At 43.5% G+C, this 12,775-nt stretch overlaps 1 protein-coding gene across 6 annotated transcripts in view; it reads left to right on the forward strand.

Moving 5' to 3' along the window:
• The first annotated feature begins 3,894 nt into the window (after positions 1-3,894).
• Positions 3,895-12,775, forward strand: part of LOC123764483 (uncharacterized) — a 126,832-nt gene continuing 117,951 nt past the window's right edge. For all 6 annotated transcript variants that reach the window (XM_069337969.1, XM_069337974.1, XM_069337987.1 and 3 more), the window contains exon 1: positions 3,895-4,637. In XM_069337969.1, coding sequence (XP_069194070.1) covers positions 4,399-4,637 — 239 coding nt within the window. In that variant the 5' untranslated portion in view covers positions 3,895-4,398. The remainder of the gene's footprint in view (positions 4,638-12,775) is intronic.

Below are 12,775 nucleotides of genomic sequence, written 5' to 3' on the forward strand. Positions count from 1 at the left end.
ATCAGTATCAAGAGATGATACTGGAGATCTGTGGAGGTGCGACTGCACCCTGCGTGACGGGAGATGTCTCCCGTACGATGTCTTGGGAGGCTTCCGGGGGGTTTCCTACTCGGTTACGAAGGGGCTCGGACTCCCCTCTCCTCTCGTAACCCCCAGCAACTACAGCCCTGCCACATATAGTGGGACCTATGCTCGACAAGGAACTGAGCCTGGGGCGCATAGCGGGCCCCTTCGAGGTCCCCCCATTTGAGAACTTCAAGTGTTCTCCCATAGCCCTGAGAGAGAAGTCTACGCCGGGCAAATACAGGCTCCTGCACAACCTCAGCTACCCCTATACCTCCGAGAGCGTGAACGCCAACATCCCGCGGGAGACGACAACAGTGACCTACCAGTCCATCAACGATGCGGTGGCCTTGGACGTCAGACGCTCGCCTGGGGCGCACTTGGCGAAGTGCGACATAGCAGAGGCGTTCCGGATCGTCCCGGTCCACCCCAGCGACTACCACCTACTCGGCTTCGCCTACGGGGGGCGGTACTACTACGAGAAGATGCTCAGCATGAGGGCGGCACCCTCCTGCAGGATCTTCGAGACGTTCTCCAGTGACCTGCAATGGATCTTCGCGGAGACGTTCGGCGTGCGGGATGTCGTGAAGGTGCTGGACGACTTCCTCTTCGTGAGTTCTACCTACAACGAGTGCTTGCGGAGCCTGCGGGTGTTCACTGCCCTCTGTGAGCGCCTAGGCGTTCCCCTTGGACGACAAGAGGATGAAGTACATGGCTGCAGTGGAAGACGCTCTGCGGGCCGAGAGCCTCCCCCCTGCGGGACCTGCAGGGGATTATCGGCAAACTACAATTCGCCACGTCAGTCATACCAGGGGGACGGGCCTTCCTCCGACGACTTCATCCGCTCACACGAGGTGTACAGCGTCCCTCACGCCTCTGCCTGCTGGACGCGGAGGCGAAGCTCGACTTGGGAGCCTTGCACACTTTCCTCAGCGCATTCAATGGGATAACGGGTTTTCCACCAGACGGTGGATGGGGGAGCGCCACGGCCCTCGCGATGTGTGCGGACGCCTCATCCAAGGGTTACGGACTCTCACTCGGAGCGACCTGGTTTAGGGGTACCTGGCCTATGGACTGGAGCCGGCTCAACATTGCGCTCCTCGAACTTTACCCTTTCTACATGGGGATATCCATCTTTGCACCAGTGTTAGCAAACAAAAGGCTTGTGTGTAGGTCCGACAACGCCGCTGTGGTAAACGTGCTGCAATCTCTGTCCGCCAGGTGCCCCCTCCTCATACAATTGGTCCGGCCACTGGCAATCCTCCTCCTCACCCATAATATTACGCTTCTTCCATCTCACCTCCCGGGCAAGTTAAACGGGGTTTGTGACGCTCTTTCCCGGTCGCAGGTACTGCCGCCCCCGTTCCTGCGAGACGCAGGACTCGCCGAGAAGCCAACCGCCGTCCCGCAGCACCACCTGCCCTGCAACTTCACCCTGAAACTGTAAGGACGCTGCTCAACTCCCTGCAGCCCTCGACACGGCGCACGTATCAACATAAGTGGGCGGAGTACGTGGTGTACGTATCGGACGACAGGAGACGGGAGTGTCTCTTTGAGGCCTCGTCCTCGACACTGGTGAACTTCCTGCAGTCGCTGCTGTCTCGGGGCTTGGCTTTCCGCTCTCTCAGCGCTTACCTCGCGGCGATCGCCTTCATGTTCAAGCTGCATGGTAGCGAGGATCCTACTCGCCAGTTCCTAGTCACACAACTACTTAGGGGAGCGCGCAACAAGGCCCAACTGCTCCCCGCACGACGATTGCCCGTGACCAGACGACTACTGCATCGACTACTGGGTGCCCTGCGAGGTGTCTGCCGCTCGACTTACGAGAAGACCTGCTACCGAGCGCTCTTCTCCCTCGCCTTCTACGCCTGCCTCCGGCCAGGGGAGGTGACCTATACGGGAAAGGGGCAACACACGCTACGCTTGGACCAGTTAACTTTATCACGGACGGGGATCGACATCGCGTTTGCCTCCTACAAGCACAGTGCAGGGCGTACCCCCACTTTAACCCCGAGTGCAGACCCCTATCTTGAGATGATTTCGGGGCTTTTTTTAGTGTCCCCGCGGCCCGGTCCTCGACCAGGCCTCCACCCCCAGGAAGCAGCCCGTGACAGCTGACTAACTCCCAGGTACCTATTTACTGCTAGGTAACAGGGGCATTTAGGGTGAAAGAAACTTTGCCCATTTGTTTGTGCCTCGTGCGGGAATCGAACCCGCGCCACAGAATTACGAGTCCTGCGCGCTATCCACCAGGCTACGAGGCCCTACAGCAAGTACTGCCCGGTCCGTGCCATGGCGAACTACATAAGACGACGGGGCATGGAACCAGGACCTATATTCCTAGACGAAACGGGCGCCCCGGTCACCAGACAAGATTTCACATGGGTGCTCCGTGCTGCCATTCGAGCACTAGGACTGCCTCCAAACGATTATGCTCCTCACTCCTTCAGAATCGGCAGGGCCACGCAGATGTCCAAGGATGGCCTGGCGCCGGCAGCAATCAGAGCAGCCGGCAGGTGGAAAAGTGATGCGTTCCACTCCTACGTCAGGCAAGACGTCATTCCACTACCTAGATAAGTTACTTCTGCGGCCAGCGGGCACCTCGCCCTTCAGGGGGTGGGGGACTGGCTGCACTGGCCTGCGGAGTGGGGGTGCCGCAGCTACTTACCATATGTCAAGTGCTCACTTGTAGTGCAAGTTGGGGTTGGCAGACTTTACATGTAAACTAGGCACTAGCATATCATTACCCCTAGCTTCGGCTAGCCGGCACTAGGCACGGTTAATGTCCTACGACTTCTTCCCTTAGTTGCATCTTTGCAGTACTGGCATTCTACTCAGTCATGTTACACGATATCTTTTATTGTGGTACACCAGTTGCTCTGTAAACATTACTTAATAAATTAAGGTCCCCAACTCCTGGCTTGTTTTTTCTCCCCGATCAGAAATATACATCAGAAATATACATGTATGTATGAGAGTGTGTACATGTGTATATAACATTAATAATTTTGTAACTAGCGTCAAAAGATTGTTATTTGCTTACCTAAACGAACTAGAGGGTTCAGTTCCTGAACCGATTATGTGCTTCTGTAACCCTTTACACCACCGCCCACGGGAAAGGTATGGGGTGCATAATAAAGAAAGAAATTGAATTGCTGTATCCAGGACTACTAAATAAATATAAAACTCACGAAAAACTGTGTCTCTAATCTACCCAACAACGTAACATAAACGTACGTTACATATGTATATATTTTCATATTATAATTCGTAATATGTAAATATCTCCGAGTGAAATAATGTTCATTCGTATTTTTTACTTTTAATACAAAATAAATAATAATTTTTTTTAGTATTTATTTATAATAACATTTTATTTTATAAACCCATTGTACCATCTTGTAAAAATATAACTATTAATATTATTATTGGTAAATGGTAAAAATAAATATGCGATCTAGACATGCCCGAAAGCCTTTGGGAGATAGATGCTTAAAAAGAATGTAAGAACACCAATGCTATGTACTCTCTCGAGAAAATGTATCTTCTTGTATGTAAATGAATAAATAAATTCGTTTGTTTAATTCTAATCCTTGTAGGCGAAAACAGTCGTGAACGCCAGCTAGCGCACAAGTACCTGAGCGCCCAAAATACCTTTACACAAGACATGTACAGACAGGCGTGTGGCTTCTGACTTCGTTTTTATTGATTATTATTACATATTAGGTGCTTACCTATAATAGATATTATTATATACAAGTATATCTATCACATAATAAATGTAAAAGATGTTTATCCAAAAACTGACAAAAGTGTTGTGTTTTGTGCGTTGTGTCGTGTTTGTGGGCTTCGGGTTTGTTGTGTTTACACTGGCGGGCGGCGGCTTACCAAGCCCGGGTTGTGTCCATCACACCACTAAACTTCATGTATCACATCACATACTTCATATAACAGGCACGAGAGACATCTCCCGTCACGCAGGGTGCAGTCGCACCTCCACAGATCTCTTGATAATAGTAATGGCTCAAAAGGGCCACCACTTAGGGGCTATTCATGCCCGTGCCACCTTTTGTCTGGCTTAATCTTCAATCAATTAATCAATCAATATAACAGGCATATAACTATATGCCTGTTAAGTAGAAGATTTTAATTGTTAATAGCATTATATTGTCGTTTTATTATTGAACACGTACACAGGTGAAACGTCCGAAGCTGTTGGTGACCGATGTGGTAAAAATATTAAGTGTTCGATGTGGTCAATGTACCGAGTGTCTTGTATCCTCCCCACACCCGCGCACAGCTGATATTTGTAATTGTAAACACACACTGGTCGCGATGAAACCTTCCAAGCTGACATTCAGCGAACATGAGAAGACTCTGCTGTTTTCCCTCATCTCCCGGGAGAAGCAGGTGTTGGAGTGCCGAGACAACAAGGCCCAAAGTCTGGAGGAGAAGCGCGAGACTTGGGAGGTGGTAACGGCACGTTTTAATAGCGAGGCGACAGTTGCCAGGACGGTCGAGGAGCTGAAGAGGTGTTGGATGAACCAGAAGTACCGTGAGAGGTACCATGAGAGGTAGGTGGCCGCCCCTGGGAGGCGAGAAGTTACCCCAAGTGTCGTTACCTAAGTATATAAACAACATTTACCTCATACAATCTACCTCATTTTTCTTTTTTTTTTTTTGTTCATTTTGTGGTTGTCTTGTATAGTCTTGTTAATATTTTTATTATTTCCCCCCTTTTATATCAAAATTTTATTTTGTAATTGCCTTTCTTGCCTTGTTTTCCAACAACCAGCCTTCTTATGCAGACAAGTATAGACCCAGAACTATACCTCTTATCCACTATCTATGACAATCATCACTTTAATGATCAAAATTGCAGATATTATACAGCACATGATGTAAACAATGTATTAACACATAATCACAATATCTCTGTAATCAACTTGAACGTTAGATCTCTAGGTAAACACTTCGATGATGTTAGTGCCTTGATTAAAACTATTGACAACAAATTCTCTTTTATTATACTTACTGAAACGTGGTTAAAAGAGGATACTACTCAACTCTTTAACATACCAAACTATTCATCAATTCACAACTGTTGACCAATTGAGAGAGGTGGTGGCACTGCTCTTTACTATCACCAAGAACTGACATGCTTAAAAGAAATTAGAACTAGAGACTACTGTGGGGAGTATATCTTCGCCAGCTTCAGAGTCAAGGGTGCCGAGTCTGTCCTGTCTGTGGGTGCAGTCTATAGAATTCCTAACACTGATGTATCTGAATTCAACTCAAACCTTAGAAATCTAATACTAGATAACAGACTGAACAGAAACCATCTAATTATCGCAGGGGACTTTAATATTGACCTCAGCGAGCCTGAAAACCCTACTGCTGTTAGCTTCCTCAATTTTATGAATTCCTGCTTCCTCATACCCTTAATCACTAGACCAACTAGAATCCCTGATAGTACTGCCACGACTCATCACATCTGGACCAACATAACCTCCCCACTTACTTCAGGGATAATCGTCGATAGCACTACAGACCATTACCTCACATTTCTCCTAACTAACATTAACAAACCACCTCTAGAGACAAGGGAGATAAGCTTTAGGCTGCACAATGAAACTGCCATAGGCAATTTTATAGCTGCTGCTGATAATGTCAACTGGGAGTCCGAGTTAGGTAACATAGAGGACATCAACCTAGCAGTGCAATCTTTTCTTCAAAAAACTCTTAGCCTTTATAACTCCCACTGTCATATGCTAACAAAACAAGTCACAACTAAAAGGCTAAACAATCCTTGGCTTACAAAGGGAATACTTAAATCCATTAATAAAAAACATGACCTTGAGAAGAAGTATAGATTAGGAATCATCTCCAAAGAATTTTCAAAGAATTACTCGTTATTGCTATCTAAAATAATTAGAAGAGCCAAAACTAAATACTACGAAGATAAATTTACCCAAACAAAGGGCAACACTAAGAAAACATGGAGCACAATTTCACAAATATTGGGATCAAAGAAGAGTTTAAATAACAAACCAATACTCCTGTCAAATAACGATGGTCAACCTACAGCCTCTGATACTGCTATTGAATTCAATAGGTTCTTCTCTTCCATTGGGTCATCCCTTGCAAATGATATTACACATTCTCTTGTGTCAACTACATTTACAAAACCCTGTTCTTAAATGCTAACCATGTTTTGAAACTCTCCCTGGACAGATGTAATAGGACCCATTATCACCACACCAGAAATAAATATCTCTGATATCCCCAGGATCAAACTTAATCTGTGTAAACACTCTATGCAAATTAAGAGACCTAGTCTATGGAACTCACTCCCTAGTGAATTGAAAAGCTGTCAAACTTTTGCCTCATTTAAAAACAAAACGAAAAAGTACCTAATTTCATCTTTGTAGTTTCCTACACTGAGCTTTAAATTTGCTCTGTATCTAGTGTTACCCAATCTCCCAATCTTTATGTACTTAATCCAAATAAGTTTATCATTGTGTTCATTGCTTTCTTCTTTTATGTGCTAGCCATATGCTGTATTGTGCCTACCAATTTTTGTCAACTACCATTCAAGCTGTCATTGCAATCACTCTGAGCTACCTATGTGCTTTAATATACCTACAATTTTTCTCTCATCTTTTATTTTTTTTCATGCTATATAACTGTTATTTTTGTAAATTTTGGAAGTATTTACCTACTTATAAGTTTCTTGGATTAAGGACCTGCCCGACATGATGCGCGTACTAGTGGCTTTACAAGAATGTTATTACTATGCTATGTATCCTCACAATCCCAATGTACCTTCTTGTATATATATAAATAAATAAATAAATAAATATTCCATCTTCCAGTACTGATGTTCAGGACTATCTTACAGGTAACTATCCACAGTCTCTGTACCTAACGCCTGCGTATTTCATTGATGTTAATGAGGTAATCCTTTCCCTTAAAACCAAGTGTAGTGCCCTTGAGGAGATACCAACTTTAATTTACAAAAAAAGCCTCCAGATCTTTAGCTCTTGCTATTGCATTTCTCTTCAACAAGTCTCTTGAGCTCCAAACCTTTCCAGATATTCTTAAAAAAAGTGAGTAACCCCTGTCCACAAATGTGGTGATCTCAATGATGTTAACAACTACAGACCTATATCAATCCTGCCAAACTTGTCAAAAATATTTGAAAAACTAATCTACAAGCAGCTTTACTCTTATCTAGCCAAACATAATATACTCAGCTCTTGTCAATATGGCTTCAGACCCAAAAAAGCACTAATGATGCACTTATTAGTATGATTAACTTGATACATGCAGCTCTTGATAAAAATGAGTTCCCTGTTGAATTATTTGTGGACCTGCGTAAGGCTTTTGACACTGTCAACCACCAAAACCTTCTTCTTAAATTACATCATTATGGAATCAGAGGTCACTCCCTGCAATACCTCAAATCTTTCCTTACTGACAGGCTCCAATATGTTTCTGTGAATAATTCAATTTCTCCCACCCTATCCATCAACATTGGTGTTCCTCAGGGCAGCATACTTGGCCCTCTCCCCTTTCTCATCAACATTAATGACCTTCCAAATGCCTCCCAACACCTCAAACCAATTCTGTTTGCTGACGACACAACCTTCATTTATTCCAGTCCTGACCCCTTTGCTCTTAATGTCATAGTGAATACTGAGCTAAATAAAGTCCATCTTTGGCTAACTGCCAACAAACTCACCCTCAACATTGACAAAACTTTCTATATTTTGTTTGGCAATAAATCCTCAAATCAAATAAATCTTAGGATAAATAATACCCAAATTTGTAACAAAATAGATGGCAGATTCCTTGGCGTTCTCATTGACCACAAACTGAATTTCCAGGGACACATTCTATATATATCAAAAAAAAGTTTCAAAAACTGTTGGCATTCTTTCTAAGATCAGATATTATGTACCTTAGGAAGCCGGTCGGCCGAGCGGACAGCACGCTGGACTTGTGATCCTGGGTTCAATCCCAGGCGCCGGCGAGAAACAATGGGCAGAGTTTCTTTCACCCTATGTCTCCCTGTTACCTAGCAGTAAAATAGGTACCTGGGTGTTAGTCAGGTGTCACGGGCTACTTCCTGGGGGTGGAGGCCTGGTCGAGGACCGGGCCGTGGGGACACTAAAAAAAAAAAAAAAAAAAAAAAAAAAAAAAAAAGCCCCGAAATCATCTCAAGATAACCTCGCACTGCCCTGGTGACGCTCTATTACTCCCTCAACTATGGTATTTGTGCTTGGGGTTCTACTACCCAAAATCATTTACGTCCTCTAATTACTCAACACAAAGCTGCTATTGGGACAATATCCAACTCTGGCCCCAGACATCACTTGGTACCCCTACTCAAATCTCTGAATATGTTAGATATTAAGTCACTGCACATTCTCTCATGTGTATTATACATATATAAAATGCTGAACTGTAATGCTAATCCTTACCTTAAAAGCTTCATTGAAGGTTGTATCAGAACCCATGAGCACCACACCAGAAACAAATACTTATTTTATATTCCAAGAGTACGACTTAATCAAACTAGAAATGCTCTACAAATCAAGGGACCCAGAATGTGGAATGACCTTCCCAATCATGTTAAAGACTGTACCTCTCTCAACCAGTTTAAGATAAGAACTAAGCACTACCTAATTAACTCCCTGTAACCTTTCTTACCCCTATATTGTCAACCCATGTCTGTTGTTTTTAAACAATGCTGTTTGTCGACCAAATTGTATTTTGCTGTTTTTCTGCCATGTTCCCCTTTTTTATTTTTTTATTTTCTCAACACATTTTATACTTGAATCTCAATTAGTATTAAGTTTTAGTCTTTAGTGTTTTTCCTGCCCGAAACGCTTTGCATAATAGTGGCTTTAGGCATTGTATGTACTAGCTCTATCTATAAATTCATCAATATTTGTATCACCCCTTGTATGTATGTATGTACTTTACCCAAATAAACATTTGAATTTGAATTTGAATTTGAACAGCCCGAGTTCCATGTTCATTGTTCTTGAGAGCGGTCCATTGAATTACCCAAATCTACCCAAATTTACCCAAGTCCGGCTAGCATTATGTAAGTAATGAAAAAATATGGTATATTTACTCACTATAATGTTGGTGCTGAATGCAGAACATGATCAAACCTATTTTTATTCTTTAGTAAATATGTGGCAGGTGATGCAGTAGGAAGTCGAGGGTCCAAGCGACAATGTTGTGGAGTGAATTATCCAAGATATATTGTTTCCTGGAGTGTGTTTACTGGCATATCAGCCTCCTGTACACAGTGATCCAGTCGTCGCACGTCTTTGCTCAAATTGTTGCAAATTTAATTGGTGGTAATATCAAGTAGAATGCGTATTTATAATATCTTTCATAAATAGCCACAAAATATTTAATATTTATTTAAAAAATGTGTCTGGAATCAACTCCAACAGGACAATAACTTTTTTATATAGATACTAATGTTATTCGTTGGTATGCATTCAATGTTTAAACTACTCGTATCCTTTTCGCTCATAGAACACTGAATGCTACATACTCTGATATAAAGATATTGGTTAATTAATAGAGAATCACAAATAAAGATTATATTTGTATAATCAGAGGCTAGATAAAATATTTTTGTGAATCCATCACAGAAAGCTACCTTATTAGAGTGGAAAGATATTAATCTTTTAAACAAGGTTTCTTGGCCGACGCTCTCCCTATCGATGGGAACTACGACCTTTCGAAGATCAATGTTCCACTGTTCCATTGTTCACTGGCTTTGCCAGTGATCTCTAGTATAAACTCTGTCTTTCAGTACACCTGAGTGTATCTCTAATTAATCTACCTCATTTTTTTCTTAGTGTAACTTTAGTAATTAGATATCGTGTAATTATATTATTAAAGTAAGCCATTATTTGATAGAATTATCATTTGTTTTTGCTATTACTGTCTCATTTCAGTGATTGTCATTTTTTATTATTTTGTTTGTATTATATATATATTTGCATATTTTCTCTTTTTATCTGTTTACCATAATTATATTTTTAGCAGATTTAGTATTTTACTGCTCTGTACTTGCTTTCCTATTGTACCCTGACTCCATTGCATCCACATGCAAGATGACATTGAACCTGAACAAAATCTACTATCTCAAATTTTCAATAACCAACACACTGATCATCACCACTGCAGGTATTACACAGCTCACCAGGCAAACAACAAACTCCAAAATAACTTTTGCTTATCAGTCTTCAACTAAAATGTCAGATCACTTAGTTAACATTTTGATGATATAAATGCACTACTCTCAGCACTAGGTATTGAACTATCGTTCATTATTTCAACAGAAACCTGGCTAAGTAAAGACCATACCCAACTATTCAACTTAGCTCGTTATAGAGCCATTCACAACTCTAGGCCTAACAGAAAAGGAGGTGGCATTGCCATAAACTACCAAGATACCTTCATCTGCAACAGTGTCATTAGTGATAGAGATGACTACTGTGAATTTACTTTTGCTCAATTTTCAATTAACACTTTCGCGCTATCGGCATTCTGAAAAAAATCATACCCTATGTGATATCGGCGTTTTGCGCGCCTAAGCGGTAAGACCGAAAAGTGTATACTCTTTTGACTGTCCTGACGCTAATTATAGGCGTACGTATTTACATTTGGTATCACTGTGTTCGCAATAGAATTGTCTATAAGAACATACCTATAAAATGACACCAAAGCATAAGGCATATCAACACCAAATAAAAAACTATTCAGATCACTTGCCGAGAGCGCCAAACAACAACAAAATGTTTCCACTCTCTTAATGGTTGTGAAGCCCACAGTTGTGCTACAGCATTATTTTTGGTATCACTGAAATCGCAATAAAATTCTCTACACGGACATATGCATATAAATATAGATTCAATGTCGTAGCCCACCCAAAACAGTGTGGGAAGTGGCCGAAGTGTTACCTGCGGCGGCATATCGGTGAAACTCGCTTTGAAAAGTGTACCGTATATTCAATTCACTGTCTTGACATTATTTTTCGATGTATGTATTTCATTTTTGTTCCAATGTGTTCGCAATAGAATGTTCTATAAGAACATAAGTATTAAAGGTCACATAAGGATGCGTTCGACCGGCAACATATATAAAAACTACGTCGATTATACTCGTCGTGTCAATAATACAATTGTTTTACCACGATGATTCACTGCCACGCCGTTTTCTTTAATAAGCTGTTCGGCTATTAGAAAAAATGTAAATTTCATGGCAAACATTTGTAAACTATTCCCAAGTTCCCAAGGGGAGCCGGTCGGCCGAGCGGACAGCATGCTGGACTTGTGATCCTGTGGTCCTGGGTTCGATCCCAGTGTTACGGCCCTCTCGGGTCGCAACTGGGTTCTTACTCTGATGTTGTTAGAGGAAGGGTATCCGGCCCCAAGCCAGTAGTGGCTTTCAAGGGATGTGATCCGTAACGCAAGTAAATTAAAAGGGGAAGGGAAATAAAGTAAAAAACTTAATATAATATAATGATCACCGTCACCAATACATATATATAAACGATTACACGGGGGGGGGGGGGGGTATAAACACTATAATACACTGTCGTCTTCTTCTGAAGACCCTGGATCCTCTCGGTGCCAAGCTCTCGGTGCTCTCGTGGCCTCACGACGAATCCTTCGAGAAGCTGAGTCTACCCCGGCCACAGGTCAGCCAAAACACAGTTCCACTGGGGGCACCGCCGTGGAGGCCGTCAACCACAAGTCCAGCAGATGGCTGGCAGGTTCCGAATCAGCAACGCTGGTTAGGCCACTCCACGAGCGATACTAGGGTAGCGCCCTAGTCAGGAGCCTCGTGTGATACCACAGATCACTCTCCTTTCCGCAATACCCCAGTGGTTAAGCGTCTCCACCAGTCAGTCCCGGGTATGACAATCCTTCAACTGCCGCTTCACAGGCAGGGTAACACCACAGTGTTCATCCGGGAGGCGACTCACAGCTGCTGCAGCAAAACACTTGGTGTCGAGACGGCTGCCTTGGGTAGACTGATCCAACTTCCATTACAGCAGTCCCAGGTCGACTCTGTAATCAGACACGTCATCAGTAACAGGGACACACAAAAGCACCTCACTTACAGGCTCAGACCCAAACGCCCACCTATCCACTCCATAGATGGCGTTGTCGTCTGAGCACCACCTCACCAGAGGTCAGCAGCGGCTGTGTTGTGAGCTGAACAGGACTGGAAACTGGCCCTCGTGGCCAGTACACCTCGTCCTCACCAGGTGTCGTCGTCCATTTGGAGGAGATTTCGGGAGCTGACCCACAGATGGCGTGGTCGTCACTGCTCCAGGCTCGGACGCTGGATCCGGGTCCGTAACACCCAGGCGCCGGCGAGAAACAATGGGCAGAGTTTCTTTCACCCTATGCCCCTGTTACCTAGCAGTAAAATAGGTACCTGGGTGTTAGTCAGCTGTCACGGGCTGCTTCCTGGGGGTGGAGGCCTGGTCGAGGACCGGGCCGCGGGGACACTAAAGCCCCGAAATCATCTCAAGATGGTACACAACGCGACTTTGCTCTCAGTGCACCAGGTACAGATAAATTTTCACTTCCTGTTTCTTCATTCTGTGTGCTTGCAAATAACGCACTCATGTACACCCTTGGCTTTAGTACTTGTAGGTTGTATG

Source organism: Procambarus clarkii, chromosome 5 (assembly GCF_040958095.1).
Source record: "Procambarus clarkii isolate CNS0578487 chromosome 5, FALCON_Pclarkii_2.0, whole genome shotgun sequence".
In the NCBI taxonomy this organism is placed as follows: domain Eukaryota; kingdom Metazoa; phylum Arthropoda; class Malacostraca; order Decapoda; family Cambaridae; genus Procambarus; species Procambarus clarkii.